Consider the following 24,060-nt stretch of genomic DNA (forward strand, 5'->3'; position numbering starts at 1 on the left):
AGGAGCTTGGATTACGGCACATTTCTCTAGGAAATTGTCTGCCAGGCTTTTGCCTTCACTTGATAACTCATATCCTAAGAATAGGACCGTCAGATGGGCAATTCTGGACTTTTTGAAGTTGAATTTGTAACCCTCTGCAGCGAAACCAAGTATTATGGTGTTCACTCTTTTCAAGTGAGTCTCCAAGTCATCATCTGTTAAGTAAATGTCATCGACATAAGATAATGCTTCATCATCATATTGTTGTAGTAATTCTGTTACTCTCGCTGAGAATACCCCCGGGCTATTCTTGTACCCCTGGGCTAACCTACAGAATTGTTTTTGAGTGCCATTTACTGAAAATGCAGTTAAATATCTGCTCTCTGGTGCTATGTTTTGACAAAAGAATCCGTTGGAGATGTCCAAGGTTGTTTTGTATTTTTTGCGCACTATGTTATTCATTAGTGCAGCACTGTGTGAGTTTTGCACTGCAAAAGTTTTGCAACATGTGTTAAGGTGTCGGTAATCCAAAACTAGACGGTACGAATTGTCTGGTTTGGAGACCGGAAACAAAGGATTGTTCATTTGTGAGGTGCAAGTTTCAATCACCCCCTGGTATTCTAGCTGATCTAGTATTTCATTTACTTGTTTTTTAGCTTCTTGCTTAATTGGGTACTGCCTTTGTGCAGTAGGTTGTGATTTTAACTGGACTTTGTGAGGAGGAGAATCCTCATCCCATCCTACATGATTTTTATATAAAGCAGGTGCTAAGGCCACTGCCCACTTTCTAGCAAGTGTATATTTTTTATGAATCGGTATTTGATTCGAGAAGGCAGGCATAATTACTTCTTCGCCATGAGGGCACTCCCTGACAAACTCTGGTGGCCAGTCTTTTTCAGCTAGAAGGATGTCATAGCCCTTGGATAGGTTATCCCAAAATAGTCCCCTTATTTTCCTAGTCTTATCTCCCTCTATACGTAATGTTATCTCGTATATTTTGTGGGGCTTGCTAACTCTGGTGTCTGCAGTTTCCACTTGAAGGTATTCATTCGTGTCCACTGTCTCCAGATGATTCATAAGGACTTTGCGAGCTATGCTCACCTCTGCTGCGCTGTCTAGCATTGTCTGAGCCCATTCTCCGTTTTTCAGTTGTGTCCTCAGTATTCTCGGCATTGTTAACTACCTTGATACTGGCTACCTTCTTTTTTGGAAATTGTGATTTCTTTTTCAGTTGAGCAGGTTCCTTGTCTTTGGACTTGGCGTGCTCTTCTGATCGTCCTCTTCTTTCCGATTTCTGCGAGGAATTCTGAAAAGATTGAGACGGACGTGTATCAATGTCTTGATATCTATCAGGTTTTTTAATATTATCCCTATTTCTAAGGTTATATCTATTCCCAGAGGGTTCACTCTGAGGTGACCTTTGTCTCGGGTTCGGAGATTTCTCTCTTCGCCTAGGAGACCTTCCTCTGGACTGGAATTTCTTTTCTTTAGGATTGGATTGTTTATTTCCATCCCAGTTCTTTTTTGGTGAATTATTATTAAAAAATATTTTTTCTGGACTTGTAGTCAGTTGCGGTTTTACTGGTATTCCACCTAGACTATCTCTGCCTAGTTCTTCATAGGATTTTTCTATGATTCTGGCAATTTCAGCTGGTTGGTCTGCTATATCTGTCTCTTTTAACCTCTGGCGGATCGCCACGTTTGCTGCTTCACCCTTTATGTTGGCTAGTAATATAGCCGAGACCTGCTTGAAGTCTTTCAGTAATTTCATACCAAGAGTTAAAGCAGGTTCTGGACCGTATTCATCTTGAATTTGTTTTAGCACATCTGGTATCACCGAAATGGATGGAACACCGTGCGTTTTTGTGTAGATTGAAGCAAAGACTGTACCCCAAGTGTCACAGTCCTCAATGTGTGGTGCGATTCCCATTGGGAGACATATAGTCAGAATCCTGTGTTTTTCCAGCGGGGTGGTGTCAGGAAACACCGCCTCTATTTGGGTAATTTTCTGTGCCAACCAGAATGGTATTTGTTCCCGTTTAGCTGGAACTTTACCTAGGCAGGATTGGATGTTCTGTGGTGTAATTTTATTTGTGTTCCCCTGGTGAGGGGTCAGCTGTGGAATTTTAATCGCTGGCTGAATTGTTGAAGTCCGCATTACATACTGAACTAATTGTCTGTGAATTTTTAGTAGTTGTTTTAGCTGTATTAACAGCTCTGCTGCAGGCATTCTTTCGATGTCTGGATGTGGTGTGTATCCGGCTAGGACCGGCCACGTTGCTCCTGGTCTTCCTAAAGGACCGAGCCTTGTAATGTGATTGTTATGTATTAGGGCGCCATCAAATAAGAGCAAATGCTCTTGGAATTTGAGTGGTACTTCCACCTCCTCGAAAGGAGTGTACTCATTAGGAGGTTCCTCTACTTTGTAATAGTGGAAGTACTTTGTTACAGCATTTGCTGCTGGAAAATGTATCCATGTATAGTATACCTCTGTCTGCCGATATTCGTGTGCCTCGATTACGAATATGACTGTACCACCTCTAGGTGTCAGTCCATTTTCTATAAGTTTTAGAGTTATAGCTCTCCTTTTGGCGACCTGGATGAGTATTATATCCGGGTCTGCATCGAGTGCTGTAGTATCAGCTGCTGCTATTTCAGTAGCTAATCTAATTGCCTCTCTTTCTCCATCACTGTCTCCCATTTTACTGACAGGATGGTATTATGTCTATTTGCAGATCAGGTTTCTTTATGGAAACAGAGATTAGATGCACAATATTTTGGAACTGTTTTATCCTTCAACGTTGACTAGACCAAGAACCATACATAGGAGTTCCCTCCTGCGAGGTTTTGGAGGATATTATAACCTTTCACCCACTCCAGACGTCTTTGGAGTATTTGGGAAAAGGGGTCTGAGTGAGAAAGCACGACTGAGTTACTCTAAATGTCTTACGTTAGTTTTATCGCCCTTTCCAAACGCGTTGGGCGCCATGTAGTGTAGCTCCTATTTTCCCAATAGGCTCTGCGCATTGGAATAGTGCCTACAGCAGTAAAGGCCTAGGCCAGACGTTAACTAGGTCTACTACTGTCGATACTAGACTTAATTTTTGGGTTTGCCAGCTAAGCTCAGAGTTCGCTAGAAACTTTCTCGAATGTTCAAGGAAGGATTAACTCCCCTGATTAGACAAGAAGGGATTTAGTTTCTGACAACCATAGAACATGACAACTTTGCTCTCCCCTAATCAAGAGTCAATCTCGAGAGTCGTGTGAGCACAAGGCAATTATTTTACTCAGTCAGTACGTGCATTCTTAGTCTCATCAGAATGTAGAGAAAAGGAAGAGACGGGCGTGTTCAATAAAAGATGTTATTTATTGATCAGTCTCTTTTCTCGTACAAGAAATGGATCGATATTATTGCAATACTTATAGTTAAGTAAAGTGCATACATTAGAAGCAAAAGTATAAAATAATACTGTAAAAACATTGATATGGTTTCTGAGCCATATGATGTTTAAAATGATTAAAATATATTTACATACACATATACATTTGACTAAACGTACTCAACTGGTGTTTCTAGATACGCCTACCGCGTGTACCTGACCTAAGTCTAATGCGTGGGCGGGAATAGAAAGTTACAGTTTAGTTTAAGTTTGTTTTTGCCAAGTGAATAACTAAAGAATTCTCTAGGAGGGGTTATTCAGTTCTGTACCTGGAATTTAGGATGAATGAGGAATGGTATCTCTTTCTCTGCTCTCGATATTCCAGGCTGCCTGCGAGGGCTGCCCAGAAGCGCCGGTGCTGGGTCTCTCGGCTTGAGATAGCAGCGCGTCTCTCAGCGCGTCAGGAAGGCGGGGCTGCTGCCTGCGGGGTCTGCTTCTGCTCTCGGCTTCGGCAAGTATGGCTGCTCCGTCTTGTCACCACGCGCGTGTTTGCATAGGGCAAGGTCGGCAATATTTATACCTTAAAGGTGCCGAGATTGACGTAAGGATGGACATAGGTACGTCAATAAAGATGTCATACGACTTGCTCGTTAGCACATTCTTTACTAAAGTTCTCTGTGAAATCAAAACAATGGCCGCACGGATTATCCAGGATGTCATAGGTTTGATTTGTTATGAGAACGTCGTATGCCTTATCAGGGGCTGGAGGAATGTCGCTTGTCTAATTAGATCTCAAGCGTTATGACCTAATCAGATAACACGTTCCTGTGCCGTAGTGTGACTGCGTCAGATAACGGTATCTGCATCATGGGGGATTTCTTGCCTCATGGGCTGACTGTTAGTTAACTAGCTAGTAAGTTTAACCAGAATAGGGTCAGGAATAGGGGGATCGAATCAGAACCTATAGAAATACACGACAACATTTATTGTGAAAAGCATATCTAAAGTCAATAGACACTTAAGAGTGGATTGTTATTACTCTATATTAAAAAAGGCAACATCAGTATTTTGTTACATGGCATCTCTCCGATTACCATAGTATACAATGGTTTAGTCTTGATTACCCCATGTGACAAATCTGGATACAGAAAGTCAGCTCTATGAAAATTCTTGTTAAGCCCTCTTAGGAGAGAGAGAGTAGTTTGCATAGCGAACAGTGATTTTGTGTATCTTTCTCATTTGATGAGTGTTTCTGATGGTTGCCTTGTGGAAACGATTACGCTCAGAACTGTAGGCCTAAATTTGTTTCGATGACAAGCTATAAGCCCGATTGGTGCACTGTGAAATGTTATGTCTGATGTCATAGGCCTAGTCTGCTTCTTATGAAATGTTATGACAAAGCTAGTTGGTCCAGTTTATTAACTGTGAAAAGCATTTTTTGAAGTCAATAAGCCAGAATCGGCTGAGTGTTACCACATTGTATTACAGGCTTGAGACAGGTATTTTGTAACATCTAATCTCACAGATTACAGTAGTAAACAAGAGTTTTGGAGTCGACCACCCACTCTGACAAACCCTGAAGCTTTTCACTATGATTCTTGTTATACCCGGTTGAGAGTGGTTAGATATTGTTCTATATTACACAGTATTCAAAATTACAGTCAGCAATGCAAGATACTATCTGTTCTAAGAGGGCCTAAAGCCTAAACTCAGTACAGAGCCTGGTTATGGTGACAAGCCGAAGATAACAGTTGGAGGCCTGATTGGTACACTAGGAACAATATTTCTAATGACATAGGTCTGATCTGTTTATTATGAAAATATATTGTAGGAGGCTGGCTCAGTATATGGTGTATAACTATTGGTGATGCATCCTGTACTGAGTCCAGGCAACCCTTATTGATAGTGAAAGTGGTCCCTGATAACCAAAGCTCTGAAAGGATAGCTTTGGAGAACAGCTAAGGCTTATCCAGGAGGGTGTATAGCGAATGTAACTACCGCATAAGTCAGCTAGTGAAGTTCACACGGGAAAGAACCACACCACTAAACTATTTTGGTTACTCTCCTACCTGGAGATATGAATACACAAAAAACAAACCATAAAACAGGTAAGTACGTAAAACACATAGACCCCTCGGGGTGGCGGGGGGGGGGGGAACACCATATACTAAAAAAAAGGAATGCGAAAAGGGTGCTTAATCAAGACTACCACCCAAGGATCCATAGGACAGGGGAAGCATGGAATCACCAATGGTAGGTTGCCCTAGGCGCCCAAGTGCACGGGTGATACACCAGGTCAGTGCCCATAAGGTAACAGGAGGAAGTCGCTGTTAAGTTTAAGAGGATTCATGACCCTTCCCATAGGACCTTCAGGAAATGTATTTGAACAAGGGAAGTTCGAGAACACCCCCACTCGTAGATACCCAGAGAAGCAGGATACCTACACCAGGGAGCCCAGGTGCATACGTGTGAATTTGTGTCAGAACCGCCATTTTGGAATCAATAGGGATGCCCGCTGTCAAGCTGCTACAGTGCCCCTTGGACCAGGCGGTGGATCCTAGGTGTGGACTTCAAATAAGGAGTACCTAGGGAGAGAGTAGACAGAGAGCAAGACAACCTGAGTTGCCCAAGATGTGCAGGGGCACAATGCCAACCCTCCTTGGGGGTACTTCACTGTAGGACAGAGGCCTTAAAGATGCAGCTGTGGAGTCCAGGCGATGCTGAGTGCAGCATCTCAGGAGTCGTCCACCGACGCCGAATGGCAGGAGAGTCAGTGGTTAGCAGGACCCCCAAGAAAGCTTGGCATATGCAAGTAGGAGAAGTGTGGCTCACTGGTTAGAGGAGGCAGACCTGGAAGCAGAGGTCAGCCCGGGACCAGGGTTCAATTCCCGGCTTGGCGGGGTCTTGAGTCCTAAAATGTCCATGGACTCGACAATTCTCGCTCCGGTGCCTACTCGATTCACGGGTTCACACTCTGCGACTCTGGGCAATAGCTTGCTTAATCTCCACTACGGCCCCTCGCGGCGGGATGCCTGGCTTTCACCTTGCGGATACCCTGCCGGGGTTATCTCACAGGGGAATACCAGGACGGGATCCCTAAGCAAGCGCTTAGAAACCGCTTGGTGATTTGCGCTATATAAATTCCTGTACATTTACATTTACAGAGTCACCAGAGATCGACATGGGCCCCGGAGGGACCCTCCGGCAGCAGCACAATGAATCGCATGGAGACTTCAGCACACTTCGCAAGGGATGCACTGAGGATTTCGCTTTTGCAGCTGCGTAATGCTTGAGGCTGGGGCTTCTTGGAGCTCAAAGACCTTCGGACTGGAGAGCCAACAAGCCTTGGCAACGGCAAACAGACGCGGTGAACAGGGGAGGTGGGGGTCAAGGATGCTACTTTGGTGGACTGACCAGTCAGATGCTCCCAGGGGCCTCTGTTTATCTTATTCTAAATATGGTAGAATCAAGTGGTCACCTGGTAGAGCCATGGGCACTTACCTGGGGGAGGAGCTGGAAAGGGGGAAAGTTGTTACCTCCCAGTCTTTTGTGTGGTTTTGCACCAGTGCAGAAGTAGAGGGCTCCTACACTGTTGTAAATTGGTTTATACAAGGAGGGCAACAAACGTGCCCTTCAAAGCAATCTGGAGGTGCTCAGAAGCACCTCCACCCTAGCCCAGAAATACCTAATTCAGTCAGTCAGTCAAAAAGCTTTATTATCGTCTGGAAGCCATAAAAGCACATATATACAATTTTTAAATACTCAAAAATATGCCAATTTCAAAGAGGTACAATATAAACATGGTAATAAACGATAATAAAACAGCAGTACACTTAAAAAAAAAAAAAAGATTTTGGGGAATGGCGTTGAGAACATTAAAATCCCCTATTAAAAGTTATAAGATCCACTCCCACCCTACATTATACAATTCCTAGTGGGTTATAAACAATCGCAATAACATGGGTCTCACAGTTTGGCATTTTTAATCTTCGCGCTTCTAGAGCACCACATGGATAGTAGATATCTGGAGGTCACAGTCAAAGGGGAAGTGTCATATTTTAGGATTCTATATACTTCCCTATAGTCCCTGCATAATTGTACAATCCATTTCACTCTTGCCTTAGAGTATAAAAAGCAAAAGAGCAGAACATGCAGATCCGTCTCCTCACTACTCTCGCACCCTGGACATGTGCGATCTGCACGAGGGGCATTCAACCACTTATTGGTGACTGCTCTTACTGGAAGTGTTCCGTGCCTAACTTGGACATAGAGTTTCTTCGCAGGTAAGGGCTGGATGTCGTCCAGGAATTGCTCAAAATGATATTTATTCTTGACCTCCAGTATTCTATTGCTCAGCTTGCCCAAATCAGGGTTAAGTACTAAAAGACCCATGCGATATTGGTTGAGTGCATTAGCCAAAAACCTTTTAGAAATTAGAGGACATGTTTGCTCTGGGGAAAGCCACAATTCTGCCCTACCCAATGCGTGGCAAAGCTGCTTCACATGTTTTAACCAGGGGATTTTCCCCACTCCCATTATCGCCAGTAGATCCCTCAAGTCCTCTCTAGAACTTATCAACTCTGGAGTAGTCCAGAGTCGCCTTCAATACAGCAGGGGACGATTAGCTATGACATCCTGAATAGGGGCCAAGCCCAGATCTAAACGTAGTGGGACCAGAGGAGTGCTCTGTGAAGTCTCAGTAGGCGCCTAATGAAGCTATTCTCAGTGATGGACAGTGAGGTGCCACTAACATGACCCCACAACTCCACCCCATAGAGGGCACCACCCCTCGCCTGGGCTCTATAGATTTCAACTGGTGGTCCCGGGATTTTAAGTGAGCACTCGTTATACACCTTTAAAATTCCACCGGAGGCTTTAGCCAACTTCAGGTTTGCCCTGGCCATCTGCGACCCCCCCTCCATCCTATCATTTAATGTTACCCACAAGTAGTCAAATGTGGAGACTCTTTCCAGCGCTGAGCCATCCATATGGGGGTGAGGGCAGTTGGATGATTTAGCATGGAAGAACATGCATTTGGTTTCAGAGAGATTAATCTCCAAATTTCTAGTTCTGCAAAAAGAGCAGAACGCCTCCAGAGTTTGCTGGATACCCATAGAAGATTAGGATAACAAATGCGTATCGTCGGCGAACATCAATGCCGGTATCTTACGTGAGGCTAAACTTGGGGAATCTAGATCCCTCGCACCCAAGAGGTGGTCAATCAGACCATTGAGAAATAGAGAGAAAATGGTGGGGGCCAACACGCACCCCTGTCTAACCCCCTTTTCCACAGGGAAGGGTGCCGAGAGCTTCCCATTCCTCCCATCCCTCACCCTCGCGAAGGTGCCATGATGTAAACGTTGAAACAATTGACACAAATATACTGGGGCACCCATCTCTATCAATATGGCCCAAAGCTTAACCCTCTGGACCAAATCGTAAGCAGATTGAAGATCTACAAAGATCAAATATAGGCTGCCAGCTCCCATTGTCACCGTCTTCCAGTGCAGCAATTGAAGTCTGAACAGTTGGTCGATGGTAGAGACCTTAGCATGAAAGCCAGCTTGGAGAGAGGTAAGGATGTGATGTTCATCAATCCAACACTGTAACCTCGTTAATAAAAAGCAGGCAAACAATTTCTGCAGGACATCATTCACAAAAAGGCCTCCCCACTTGACCCGGCAAACTATCGCCCCGATAGTTTGCCGGGTCAAGTGGGGAGGCCTTTTTGTGAATGGGGATGATCTCTGCACCCAGCCATGTGTGAGGGATTTCCATACCATGTAGGATGGCGTTAAAATATAACCAAATATAAGGGACCCAGACATTCTGCTCACTTAGAAATAAATCTCCAGGGATTCTGTCCGATCCAGGAGACAAGCTCTTCAGGGCCGCCTGAATTTCCAACATAGTACAAGGTGGACACTCATTAGCTTTAACAACTAGTGGACCTGGGACAGATATTCCCTTCGGTAGGGGATGTAAATCTAGCGCTATTGGGGTATCCGTATGAGAAAACAAAGCCTTAAAATGCGATATCCAAACCTCTTCGGTTAGGTACTAATGCAGAGGGACCTTCAACCGAACCCGTTCTCACAAGATTCCAAAAGGCCCTGTAGTCGCGTCCATCCAACGCTTCTTTTATGTTTGCCCATCTTATTGCCTCCCATTCTGACTTAGATTCAGCTATTATACTCTTATAAGAGCGTCTGGCTGCTCTAATACTCTCAACAGATCCTTTTTTTACTTCCCTGACAAGGGCACATTTAGCCAACCTTAAGGTTTGGTAAACCATTGGGCCAGAATTTTTGGCCGCGGCCCCTTGTTAACAGTGGTATAAAAAAAGGATGCCAAAGTAGTGGTTATGTATGTATGTACTTAAATTTATAGGGTGCACAGCTACCCTCCGTGGGGTTTCCCGGCACCAAGATGACAAGGCCTACAGGTCAAAAAATAGCTTATTGAGGAAAGAACCAAGTCTTCAAGTCCTTACGGAACTTGGCAAATGAGGATTCAAATTTCAATGTCACAGGAAGAGAGTTCCAGAGCTTCGGACCTAGGTGAGCGAAGGAGCGACCGTCCATTCTAACAAGTCTGATCCGCGGGATCGAATAGTTACCCAGCGATGAGGACCTGAGAGAATGGCGGGGAACATAAGGGTGGACGAGGGACAACATATAAGGGGGCGCTAAGCCCTGCTTGATTTTAAACATGAAACAAAGCACCTTGAACTTTATCCGGCTCTCGATCCGCAGCTAGTGTAAGTCCCGAAGAAAAGGGGAGATCGACGATCTCCTAGGGACACTGCAGAGGAGACGGGCAGCCGAATTCTGTACCAGTTGAAGCTTCCTCTGAATCTCCTGGCTGCCACCCAAGTAAAGCACGATACTCTCCAGGCGAGAGATGACAAGGGCCTGGACCACGGTTCGTCTGGTAGAAGCTGGGAGCATCCAGAAGATTTTCCGCAGCCACCTTAAGATGGTAAAACAGGTGGCTGCCACACTGACTGCTTGTTGACGCATAGATAGAGAATCATCGAACATGAAGCCCAAGTTGCGCACTTGGGAGACAGGTTGAGGTAACGGACCCATTTTTGAGGGCCAATGTTGAGGGCCCCAAAGATGTTTGTCCTTACCTAGTATCACCATCTCAGTTTTGTCCCCATTCAACTTCAAGAGGTTAGCCTGCATCCATTCAGCCACCCGACTTGTTGGAGTGGATAGACCCAAACGCGTGAAAATAGGAAGAATCAAATTTTTCACAAACTTGGCCCATCTTGTGCGTCTGCCACCCGCAACTGTAATTAGATTCGTATCAACATGGGTCTCCAGCTCGCCTGGTCTATATTGGTAGCCCAATGTGTGTTTTAATTCTAGTGACAGGAGATTATGGTCACTGTCTACCCTTGGGATGACGCTGAAGGCCCTAATTTGGGACCAAAATTCTACATGGACCATGATATAGTCGATGGTTGTGCCTTTCCCTATTCTATTGTAGGTAATCTTGCCTGGGATATCAGGAAGGAATCTGCCATTACAAGCTCTCAGGGAGTGGGTTAATAGGAGCTTGTTAATCTGTAGAGCCATTAGCGTCCAGCACTTTGCCGGGTACATAGAGCAGTCCTGAATGTGCCAAATGGAATCCTCCTCTTGGGTTATAGAGTGGAGCTCGGCCAAGGGTTCAAAGTGGCAATTAAAATCACCACCCATAATCCTGTGTGTCGGTGAAGGAAATAATGTGAGTAGCTCATCTAGAACATTTAGCATAGAGGAACCCACCGTGTGGGGAGTGGGTCGCAGATAAACATTAAAAACCGCCACACTCGTGCCATCCAAATATTTAAGAACAATACTAAGAATATCCGGCGAGTGGGATTCTATCACCTTCACTGAACAGCCCAAGTGCGTAGCCACCCAAATACAAAGTCCCCCAGAGGGTCTCCCTTTAGGACCCTGTACAGCAGGTGAATGAAAGGTCGCAAAGCCCACCCTTATGGGAGCAGTCAGCATCCATGTTTCTTGGAACAGGCACAGATCGTACTGATCCATCAACTCTCCCCATTCTGGATGGGTTAGCTTAGAACCAATGCCCGCAAGATTCCACGACCCAATCAAAGTGTTATGGTATTCTTCCCTTAAGGAAGTAACTGAGGAAGTTGCTAACACATTAGAAGGGTGTGTTCTTAGCAAATTATCCGTCTGAGATCCATATCCTAGGGGGCTTAAGATTGTACTAGGTGGGATCCTTAATACACCATCTTCCTGTGCCCTGGGGTCCGGTTGGGAGGTCCCACCCTCACCCCTCTGGCGCTCCTCCACAAGAGACCCCGCTGCTTTAGAATCGATTTCAGTAGGTCTAAGTGACTGATGTAGTCAATCTACGTAGTTCAAGGCATTGAATATATTTGCTACAGGAGGAGTGTACTCGACCGCCTGCACGCCTGAGTGGGGGTAGGTTGGTCCAGACCCGCCGGGGTCTAGTTCCCAGGAGTAAACATACCCCAAAGGGAGTGGAATGATTGTACCCGCTAGTCTAGGACCTCCTCAATCTAGAATGTGGTTAACCACTCCAGGGTCCCTAAAGTTATCACACAATCCCCTTGAATATCCTTGGTTTTGGTCCCTAACCAGTCGACTCTTCTAGCAAATAAAATTTCACCCTGCCCCGTACCCATTAAGGGTCTGTTTTTATTCAACCAGAAGATGATTTTATTCTTCAGCTCCGGGAATTTCTCACCTCGGTCACCCGGCAGCGGAGGAACTCCAGTTAATATCACCACATACGGAGAGACTGCAGGAGGTAAGTGGGGGCTAGGTGACATTTGTTGGATATCCCTGCTAGAAAGTTTCGAGGCAGGCTTGTCGGAGGCCAAAACCTGGTCTGGCTGGATCCTGTTATTCAGTTGTGGTCTAAAGTTAGAGGTTCGGGGAGCTGGAGTAACTATATCTAAAGTCGCTTTACAGGGAATAACAGAACTAGAAGGAGTGGAACTAAGGGTTGGTTTAAGCGTGTTCATCAGTTCCACTCCTGGTACCAGATTTTTACATTGGGGGGCATTATCTATAGTTAATCCTTGGGTTGCCCAATTAATATTACCAGGATCCACCTTCCCTGTGTTGCTCCCAGAGAAGACGGGTACCTGTCCTCCTCCCCCACCCTTGTTATTTATCAATGAAACAACTTTATCAATTCTGCTCATCAAGATTTTAAAATGAGATTTGATAAGTTGCTCCATTTGAGTTTGAAAATCTATTAGTTAATGAGTAGCCCATACCGGAGGGGCTAGAATGACGCTAGCAGGGCCTGGCTCTACCCGGGAAGTATCCAAGGCAGATGTAGTCGCCTTAACGTGTTTATTATGTGGTTTCGATTTCTTATTTCTGGGGCGACACTTGGGTATCTTCTTAACCACCCGGGGAGTTATAGTAGAAGCATGATTAATGGGGGGAAGAAGCATCCGGTACAATCTGAGCACAAGGAATCTCACCTATAGCAGACTAACGAAAAACCAGGCGAGTTACAAATAGGTGGTGATACATTCCCAGATAGCAAGGGGGAGGCCATAGCAGATGTAAGAGAGAGTCGTCTTTCTGTGTTGACTATGGCCGATGAAACCACCCCAATAGCTTTTTGTAGCATTTTGTCAATCGCCGTCACACTAGGGACGGAAGCTGCTAATGCTGCTTTTTGCCGTGTGAGTGGGCGGGAATTTGGGGGATTAGTTTTACCCTTGTTACGATTTATGATAAACGTAATCCTTTAACGAAACAGCGTAACAGTACTGTACGATTTGGTGATCGAAATAAAGGAGAACATTTCACTGTTCAATTGGACGTGAGAAGGCCCTCACTCCGCAAAGGTCGGTAACCTATGATAAATTACTAACATTTAAAACATAGCTTTGACTGATTAAAAAGTTAAGTACCAGAATAATATGGCCCAGTCCAGTCACTGCCAGTCACGAACAGGCACAAACAGGCCCGCCCTTGGTCCCGGGCTTAGTCCCTGGCTTAGTCCCGCGCCGATTCCCGCGCTGCTGTAGGGGAGGAGTGGCTTTTGTGCGCGTTCAGAGCGCCTCCCACCGCGTCTCACCAGGTGAGTGAGAAGAGATGCACCGTGGGGGGTGTAGTCCTGTTGGAGGCATCTCTATGTCCAGCAAAGTTCAGGGAGAAGGCAAGCAGCTCTTCACCTCACGCCGCCTCTGCACGCAACACCCCGCAAGGGACCACACCGCTTTCTGTTGACAGCCGCCCACACCGCTAGAAGGGTAACAGCGCTTTTGTGCGCGTTCAGAGCACCTCCCACCGCGTCTCACCAGGTGAGTGAGAAGAGATGCACCGTGGGGGGTGTAGTCCTGTTGGAGGCAGCTCGATGTCCAGCAAAGTTCAGAGAGAAGGCAAGCAGCTCTCCACCTCACGCCGCCTCTGCACGCAACACCCCGCAGGGAACCACACCGCTTTCTGTTGACAGCCGCCCACCCAATTCTAAAGGAGAGGTGGTAATGCCTCGCCTGTGCAGGAAATCATTTGTTCGGCCTTCCCCTGCCTGAGTTAGGCTCAGCAGCAGGAAGGCAGAAAGAACAGTGTCTGCAATCAGCGGCAGCACTGGCTAGCATACAGACCCTGAAAGACTACCCAGGTGGATTTGAGGGGCTCCTCTGAGGAGCCCCAGTATGTGGTATCAGGCAACTAGCACTGGAATTGGTGTAGTTGCATGATTCCAACATGTTTGATACCAAACATGACTGGGGGCAGAGAAGCCAATATGTAGTTGGACATCTTGTGTAGTAGACACTGGTGTCTACTACATACCTTAAGATGGCTTCCCCACACTTACAAAGCCAAAGTCCAAAGAATGGAGACTGGGTTCGTAGGGTTGCCTCTGCTCATACAGGGGCACCCTCACACTTAGAGACATGCACCCTGCCCTTGGGCTGAAGGGCCTACCTTCAGGGTGACTTACAGGGTCCACTTGCAGTAACCAGGATATAAGGTAAACATTTTATCTGCTGAGAAAGGAGCATGCACCATTTCACCCAGGTTCCAATGGGTGGATAATACATGCTGCAGCCCATGGGAGACCCATTCTGTACCAATGCCCTGAGTACCTTAGTACCATCTACCAGGGGTACACCCGCTGCATGCCAATTGTGGGGTGTACAAAGTAATTACAAAGTCAATTTAGGGGGGAGAGCACCGACACTGGGGTCCTGGTTAGCAGGATCCCAGTGTGTTACAGTCTAAACACACTGACACCAGGAAACAATTAGGGGCAACCATGTCAGATAGATCCTACTTTCTACAGTTATGATAAAAGCAGTAGGCCTGACATTTTGATTGTGAAAAGCATCTATTAAGTCAATAGGCATTCATGAGTGTATTGTTTTTTTCTGCATTATATCCTACAGATCGGTATTTTGTTGCACGAATTCTCACAGTTGACCTTTGTAGGGATGCATTTTGGTGTTGGTAACGCCTTTAAAAAACCTGGAAAAAACAGTTGCCTCTCATGGCGCTCATTATCTTTCCCTCTGTGTAATTTTAACAGATTTAGAACTAAAGCAGACACACCAGTTGTCTGAACGTCGGGACATTCTTTTTACTGTAACACCTCCGTGTGGCGGCATACGATGACTGTGACATACGAGCTAGGGTCAACATATAATTTGAGTTCGGGTTTAAATTGACATTTCCCTGTTGCCCGGCAGGCCCTGAAGATTCTTCCTCGTCTAACCAGCTTCATGCACCCTCTAAGTCTCCCAGGATATTTCGTGCTTAATGGCCAATCGTCTAACCAGACAGAGCCGGTCACAATACAAAGGGTCTGCTTTCGGGACTAAAGTGCGCAGGATTTATGCTGTTGCCTTACTGCTGTCCCAAAAATCCTTGTCATCTATTTCCTAAAGCTCTTTCTCTTGGCCTCAGTCAGTGGAGGTCCCCCATTCCCGGAGCAAACACAAAACGGAAAACCACGTCCGTAAAATAACAACTTGCTTCTGGTTAAAAAGTTTCATAATGAACCGATCAATGAGGAAAAAACAGCTAAGTGACGAGCGAGAAATGCGGCCTATTGACTTGCTTTCTGTGAGGAAAATGTTAACGATTGCTCTATGCCCACTCGAAAAGGCACTCGAGGACACACACGAAAGTGTGGGCTTACCCTCATCACGCATATGCCTTCTTGTTCGAATGTTCTAGAGCGGCTTCATGTACTCCTTTGCATTCTGCTCAATGGCCACATTTGCAACTTTGAGTGATTCAAGAAACAGAGACACCAGTCAAGTAAATCTACCTGATATGTTGGTGGTGACGTTGATTGCAGTGGGCAGCCCAAAGCCTTTGACGGTACTCGCTCGGATGAGGAACTGGTAAGTGGTGCCCGGATGGAGCGGAGAGAAGATGTGGTGTGTGCTGTTCCACAGCATGGACACGGTCTGAGGAGGGCCGGCCAGGAGCACCGTGGGGTCAAACGATCTTATGCTGTGATAGCTGACCTGGGGAATAAAGAAAGCACAAACGTGTATCAATCAGCCTGCCAAAAGAGTTTACTTTTTGAACTTTAGGAGCAGATTTCTTGTATAACTATTTCATAACGTGCAATTAAGTCGCTAATACATTTCAGAGCCAAGGGAGTATGAAAGAAATAAACCACGACGCTCGAGACAGTGAAAATATGGCCAGCACTTGTAACAGAATTGCAAAACAGTTTAGAAAGTTCCACCAAGTCAGACAACATGAAACAACTTGACTTATGTGATGAAACCGGATGCATACCATTTTAAATTCATTCAGTTGTTTACAATTCTGATACTGTTTCGCTACACCAGATCAACTAGGTCGCCCAGTTAATTAATCAAAGACCCAAGTAGCGGAGAAAAATAAGAACGGAGCATGGCGGATGCGTTGCGAGGTCTATGTATGCATAGGAGAATGCCTGCATCTTCACAGCTGAAGGGTGTCTAAAATGAAGTCTTCACACGGAGGTTGCCAGGGGTAAGGAACAGTTTGAGATGAGGAGACCTTGAGTAAAGATGACCTATACAATCACTGTAAAGCATAGCCTGGCCAGTGATCCACTTACGAAGGTCTTGTCTAATAGCAGAAGAGGGTTGCTCACATCTCCCCCATCCACTCCCACTCACCAGCAATCCACTCCAACACCTCCGCTATCCGCACTAACATCTCCCCCATCCACATACACATCGTCTACAACTCTATTTCTTCCTGCACCAGATCACACACCTAACCAGGCCACAGCTCAGCCTCCAACACTCATATTACAGCCTCCTACCCTTCTCACAACCGCTCCAGATACCGCTCTGGATGAGGGATCACATCCACCTACCCCACTCATAATCGCTCCTGATACCAGACTGGATGTGATTATATCCGCACTCCACCAAATCAAAGAGGAACTCCACACTGTTAAAGAGATGATAGCTAGACAATCATGGCACATCAGATCTTCTAAAATGTCTAGATCAAGCAAGCCCCCAACTCTCCTTCCACTCATCCCTAATCATACCCTTCCCAGTTGGAACTCTATTCCATCCCCTAATCTCTCTACACGTCCAATCCGAAGCATCAACCCATTTTCGGAGAGTGATATACGCTCCCTTCTTCATTCCTACGAACCCCCTCTCATGACCCCCCATCTCTCCCACACACATGGCCATACCTACAATTTCCTCTAACCCACACAGGTCCTCCACACAATAATAGAGGAATCATCAATAATACTCTTAGAAGAATCACACTCACACAAGATCCCACCCCTTCCCTCATCACACCCAGTCTTTAATGCACACTTCTGAACTGCAGATTGGCCTCTAGACACGAGGTGGCCATAGCTGACCTCATCATCTCATACAATCTTGACCTGATTGTGTTAACAGAAACCCGGCTAACAGAATCCTCCTCGTCCCTCCTTGACATTCTGGTACCCCCTAATTATGACATCATCAGAGTGGATAGGAGTGATAAGTCTTGGGAATGAATCGCGTGCATACATCGTAGAAGCATCTCAGTAAACAGAGCCTTATCCCCAGTGTTCTCCTCTTGCGAATACATGTGCATTGACAATAACAGTGATGGCAATCCCTTATGCTCGTTACACATCATCTATCATCCACCTGGTGACAACCTAATCTTCACTGAACACTTCATGGACATGGTCACAACGAACACCGGATGACAAAACACCCAAATATTCCTTGGCGACTTCAATCTCCATTGGAACGACCACGACGACTCAGTGGTTAACAGTATCAAAAACTTCATTGGCGCGTTAGACCTCACCCAAATTCGCAGCAGCCCCACATACAACAAAGGCGCAACCCTGGATTTAATAATCTCCAAAAATGACTCCATTCAGCTTGAGTCGATCCTACCCTGTGACTGGTCAGACCACCATATCATCGCCTTTTTTTATCAAGGAAACAGTGAAACTTAACGCAGCTCATTCCACTAAACCTAAGATTTGGAAAAGAGACTTGAAAACACTCAACCCCAACACTTTACCTGCATACAGCCACAAGCTACTCCAGCCTCCGGCTGATCTCTCAGACGTACATGATCTCACCAACCACTACCTCAACTCTATGACCTCGTTTATTAATGAGGTGGCTTCCCTTCAACTTAAGAGAGTTGCCTCGAAAGACTCTAAACCTTGGTACAACGATATGCTGAACGATGACAGACGTTCTCATAGATCTTCCGAACGCAATTGGAGATCAGTCCAATCTGCCAATCACCTCAAAACTCTAAGAAAAAAGAGAAATGCTTACTACAGAAAGATCAAGCGCACTAAAGCAGACTTTTTCAGCCACCAACTAGACCAAGCAAGAAACCGTCCCCAAAAACGTTTTGAATTATTCAAAACCCAATCTAAGGATGAACCTCAATGACTACAAGACATCGTTCGTACACAACCCACTTGTGAAGAATTCTCTACCTTCTTTAATCTAAAGTCTGATAACATCAAGAAAGATCTCATCAATGACCTAATCTTACATTCAAGTGCTCATACCAAAACAAACCCTACTCTTCCAATGTTGTCACAACAAACCACCTCAAAACTTGAACTAAATAACGACGCTGCTTGGTCTTCCTTTGATACCTACACGGAAGAAGCAATAGGCAAGATTCTCAGCACCCTGAAACCGGCCAATCACACCACCGATCCTCTCCCCGCTAACGCTGTTTAAGACTTAACCCCACGGATTCTGCCGCTCTGGACCAAAATCATCAACAGCTCACTCCATCAAGGTTGCATCCCGGACACCCTCAAAGTAGGACAGGTTTCACCCATCCTAAAGAAACCCACAGCTGATCCAACGGACCTAAACAACTATCGCCCTATCTCCAATAGCCCTACCCTGACCAAACGTTTGGGAAAATGTGTACTCCACCAATTGACAAAACACATTGATCACTTCGACCTTCTTGACAAACACCAATCCGGGGTTGGATTATGGAAGTGTCTCTCTTTGTGGCCTCCCCAAAGCGACAACAGAACCACTAAGAGCCTCCATCAATGCTGCAGCGAGACTCATCACGGGTTCGAAAAGAAGGTCCCACATCTCCCCTGACTTAAAATCCTTGAATTGGCTTTGAAACCAGAATTTACCTGAAAATTGCCTGCATGACTCATAAGGCTATTCACCATAATGCACAGCTATCTCACTCAGAAATTGACTATCTCTGGCGGTATTAGATTCACAAGAAGTGCTGAAAACCTACTATTGAAACAACACCGATTCAACACGACGAAAACTTATAAACGTTTCTTCTTAGGGATGGCACCTAGGATTTGGAGCGCTCTACCCCCAGAAACCAGACGTATCACCTCTACGGCAAATTTAAAAAAGGAAGTAAAAGCGATACTCATGGAAAAATTAATATGATAGATATCTAAAGAAACTATGAGTTCACTAGTACCTCTTCCAGTAGTACTTTTATGACACAGTTCCAACCAGACAATCTAAGCACCACAGTTGCCACTGCCGTGCCCCAACGGGACTTTTTCTGTTCTGCACCTTTTTGCTTTACTTTGCATAATATGTTATGTATAGGTGATCTATCAGTTTCTAATTTGTGTATAATTTTCTTCGCGGATTGTAAAGCGCTCTGATATCCACAAGGGTCTTGTTTGCGCTCTATAAAACTTTCAAAATAAAATAAATAAAATAAGCATATCTTGCACGCCTAAGTTCCTGTGTAACATTCTGTATCAAACGTCCTTACTATTGCTCAATGCACTACATTGTAAGATTAAATGCAAAAGGATGTCAAATTTATTGTTAATTGAACATAGTGGTCGACATAGTTAAGATGGGGAAGCTGAACATATTCTATCACTGTATACGACAATACCTCCTCGTTCTCTGGCTTACTAATTTATAGGCCCCCTGGCCCTAGAGCCCCGTTTGCAGCGGCAATCCAATCCCACCTAGAGAACTCCCTGGAGCACGATTATTATACTATTCTGGGAGATTTTAACTTTTTCTTTGAGAACACAAACAACCCAGAGATGGTTAACCTCCTGGACATACTCTCCTGTAATAATTTGGAGCAGATTGTTAATGAACCCACTCACAATGCAGGCCATACCTTGGACGCCATCTGCACTAATATGCCTCTTGTTGCAAAAAGTAAGGCAACGCCAATGGTATGGTCTGATCACTTTGCATTGTTTTTCACCATTCTGCTCACCAACTCCTCTATTAGAAGGAGACTTCGGTCCCCCCCCCCAGGAAATACCGGGCTTGGAAATCAGTCACCAGGTCAGACTTACTAGGTGCTCTTGAGGAAAGTGTAGGGACCTACCCAGATGCCAACCAGGCGGCTACGGCTTTACAAGTTAGCCTTCTTAATACGGCCAACCTGGTAGCACCGGAGAAGGCACTTAGAGTGCGGCAAAAACAGGTTTCCTCTCCTTGGTATTCGTCAGATTAAAAAAAATTCCAAAATGAAGTGCAGACAGAAAGAGCGGGTGTGGAGAACGAATTATGATCCATCCCACAAGAAAATCTATTGTGCTGCACTAGAGGACTATAAGAACCTAATTATTCAGGCGAAAACCTCCTATTATTCTAAGAAGATCCAAGATGCTGCCCACTCTAGTAGAGAATTATTCTCCACTGTTAACACCCTTCTGAGTTGTCCACGGGGCGCTAGCTTTCAGCCAGACAAAGCATTTACGGATAAGCTGGCGTCCTACTTCCAGAATAAGGTACAATCAGTGTATAACGATCTGTCTAGAGCAGCTAATAGGATACAGATCAAGCAAGATGAGCACGGTGGCACCTGTAGAGCACAAAGTGGCTTCTCACTGTTTTCCCCTTTGGACGAGAATACACTGGCTGCCTTGCTGTTGAAAACCAAGTCAGGCTCTCCGATGGACCCTTGTCCACCTTTCGTGCTCCATCTGGCACCGGCAGAGATAAGTGCCTTACTATTGCCGGTCTTGAATCAGGTCTTGAGCTTGGGAGTCTTTCCATTAGCCTGGAAAAAGTCCTGTATTCGGCCCCTGCTAAAAAAGTCGAAGTTAGACCCCTCCGATGAGAAGAGTTATCGTCCCATCTCCTGCCTGCCGTTGCCAGCTAAGTTGGTTTAGAAAGCCATGAATGGGGAGTTACCTTTCTATCTCAAGACATGCCATAATCTCGACAGCACCCAGCATGGCTTCCGTGTAAATCATTTCACTGAAACGGCCTTACTGATGGCAGCGGCCTAAATTCGGAAAGGGATGGATGAGGGAGGCAGAGTCACATTGGTTCTGCTGGATCTAACAGCGGCCTTCGACACCATAAATCATGAGGTACTCATCCAACGGCTGCAGGATGTTGGTGTCGAGGGCCCAGCGTTAGATCTCCTCACCTCCTTTCTATCTGACAGGGAACAAGTCATTATCTGGAATGGCCATCAGTCAGACAAATTTTCCCTCCCAGGAGGAGTCCCTCAGGGTTCGGCGCTATCGCCCACCTTGTTTAACATTTACGTCTCCCCTTTGGCCAAGATAATAAAGAACCTGGGCTTCAAGCTAGTGTCATATGCTGATGACACTCAGCTGATCGTCTCTGTGTCCCACTCTGTGGATTCCAAGGCTGCTGATTTCTCCGGCTGTAAGTTGGAGGTCATGGAGTGGATGAACTTGAACTTTTTGAAGTTGAACACAGAAAAGACGGAAATCCTAGAGTTTGGACAGAAAGCGTCTATCTGGAACCAAAGCTGGTGGCCCACATCGGCGGGAGCCTGTCCGGATCCAGTGGCGAAAGCAAGGAACCTAGGGTTCATTTTTGATAAAGATCTGTCCTGGAAGCCTCAGGTGAATCAGGTGGTCTCTGCCTGCTTCTTTACGCTTAAGGGGCTACGAAAGATTCTACCGTTTATTCCATATTATCTTAGGAAATCTGTCATAATCGCTACTATCTTTTCTAGAATAGATTATGGCAACACCCTCTATCTGGGAGTAGGGTGCGCTCAAATGGCCAAGTTGCAATCTATTCAGAACGCCGCAGCCAGACTACTTCTCCACCTGCCTAAATATTACTCCACCTCACATGCCATCAGGAAGCTTCACTGGCTCCCAGTTCAGAGGCAGACTGACTTTAAAGCACTCTGTTTGGTTCACAAAGCACTGGCGGGAGTGGGGGCCTCTGACCTTCAATACCTATTCACAAGGTACCAGCCAATTCGATCTTTGAAGTCTGCCTCTCAAGGGCTGGCTATGTTCTCCAAGATCAATAGACAACGCTGGGGAGGGAAGGATTTCTCCCATCTGGCCTCTAAGCTTTGGAACTCTTTACCACAGCAGTTAAGACTAATTTCCAACCATAGGCTGTTCAGGAAGGAAATCAAGACGTGGCTTTTTACTCTATAGTACATTGGCCAGCACATATCTTAGTTACCACGCACAGCGCCAAGACGCCTCGGCAGTAGTGTGCTTTAGAAATACCTTCACTTACTCACGACAATAGTAAAAGTGCTACTCTACGGAGCAATAGGACAACTGTATTGAATCGCTTATTTTATTTTGGAAAATAAAAGAATCTGGGGAAATTTTCTAAAAAAGGACACTGCATCCGCAGAAGGATGTGCAACAGAAAGCATCATTTGAAACAAGGAAATTAGTAGCTGCAGGTCACGAACAAGAGAGACATGTAGGATGATGGCACAAAACACAGAGGTATTGGACTACAAAGGTTCCTTCCTGTGTGCTGGAAAGCTTGGGGTGGTGGACAATTATAGTGACAAGAAGAAAAAAGCTATGGAAGTTTGTTTTGGCAGGGAATCGGGTACACCCAATGAACAGGAGGTCAGATTTGAAATTAAGTTTCCGAATTAAGGATAAGAATAAAATAGGGCTAGAAAAGGCAACATGGAGAGCCCATAGCAATTAATAGAGAAATGGGGCATACAACATTATGTTTAATGTAAATGTGGAGCAGATAGCTGCTAAGGCAATGGGACACATTTTACAGGAAGAGGGACCCATCTGAGTAATAAATGGTGACTCCAATAAAGGAGAACTTTCAGCCACTTTTTTTTAAGCATTATGCAGGACGAGGGAGGAAAGCAAATGAAAGGTCTTCTTTTATAATGGTTATCACTAAGTCAATAACCTACTGCGCATCCAACCCCCAGAGGCCTACAATAGAGAAAATTCCACTTCTCAACATGATCCTGGACCATGCCCATCCCCTACTACTTAGAAGAACAATGTGTTTGGGCTTTGGAGATAACAATATTAGGATTGTTCTAGAAGAGTTCATCATTGTGAAAAAAGCATCTTGTCAAACAAAGACACTTTCTCGTGTAGAATCAAAATTACTTAAATGACACGTGGTACGCCTCAGGGTTTCTTCGTTTACAATGACTCTTACAATGACTATTCAATCTCCAGAAAGAGACCCTAATGCACCAAAATACAGACAATTCTATCAACAAGCATTGGCATAGCCAATAGGTATTACCTTTGGGACCTTATAAGTGTTTAGCCATGCAACAGTTAATGTTGTTGCACCAAGGATATTGTGCTGCATTACTAAATACTTATAAGGTCCCAAAGGCGAGACCTATTGGCGATTCCAATGCTTGTTTTATTTCTTATTTATTTAGGTTCCAAGCTGGTGGATGCCACTTTGTATCAGTAAATTTAAAACAAAATTCCATTTTATTACTGTGAAAGAGCATTTTAGAATGCAGAGCAGCCCGAAAGGTAATAGTGTCTCTGGGAGCTCCAACAAATTAAAGCAAAAACTTTTTTAAAGGACCGTGAGAGTGGTGGAGCCACGGAGGAGCACGTGGGGACTAAGCAAAGGGAAGTGAGACGGCAAGGTAGTAATGGAACATATACAAAGTGCTTTTTGAAATGCTGACCAGCCCAGCAACAAACGGCAGCTACTGGACCCTCCATCAAAATTAATGGTAAAACATCCTATTTAGAGGAATGCATGAGGTAGCACAATGGAGGAGTGTGTTGGAGGTGAGTGGAGGACGAAACAAGCAGGCGTGGTTATGTGGAAGCAACACGTGAGAGAGAGAGCGAGGGGGAAACACATGCACTCTTAATGAGTGTTACTGAAAAGAACTAAGTAGTTCTCTAAATGTGAAGCAGTGGAAGGTATGAGTCAGTCAACGAAAATGATGCAAAGCAAGCTATGTTCCAGTGAAAGGACAAGAAGAATTGGAAAGCAAAC

The 24,060-nt window shown here is 45.2% G+C and overlaps 1 protein-coding gene across 14 annotated transcripts in view; it reads right to left on the reverse strand.

Annotated features, from left to right (window-relative positions):
* The window catches only part of PTPRK (protein tyrosine phosphatase receptor type K), a 1,613,435-nt gene that overhangs the window by 426,896 nt on the left and 1,162,479 nt on the right, over positions 1–24,060 (reverse strand). For all 14 annotated transcript variants that reach the window (XM_078648913.1, XM_078648910.1, XM_078648911.1 and 11 more), the window contains one exon: positions 15,651–15,852. In XM_078648913.1, coding sequence (XP_078505039.1) covers positions 15,651–15,852 — 202 coding nt within the window. The remainder of the gene's footprint in view (positions 1–15,650; positions 15,853–24,060) is intronic.

The sequence above is a fragment of the Lissotriton helveticus genome, chromosome 6 (assembly GCF_964261635.1).
Source record: "Lissotriton helveticus chromosome 6, aLisHel1.1, whole genome shotgun sequence".
In the NCBI taxonomy this organism is placed as follows: Eukaryota; Metazoa; Chordata; class Amphibia; order Caudata; family Salamandridae; genus Lissotriton; species Lissotriton helveticus.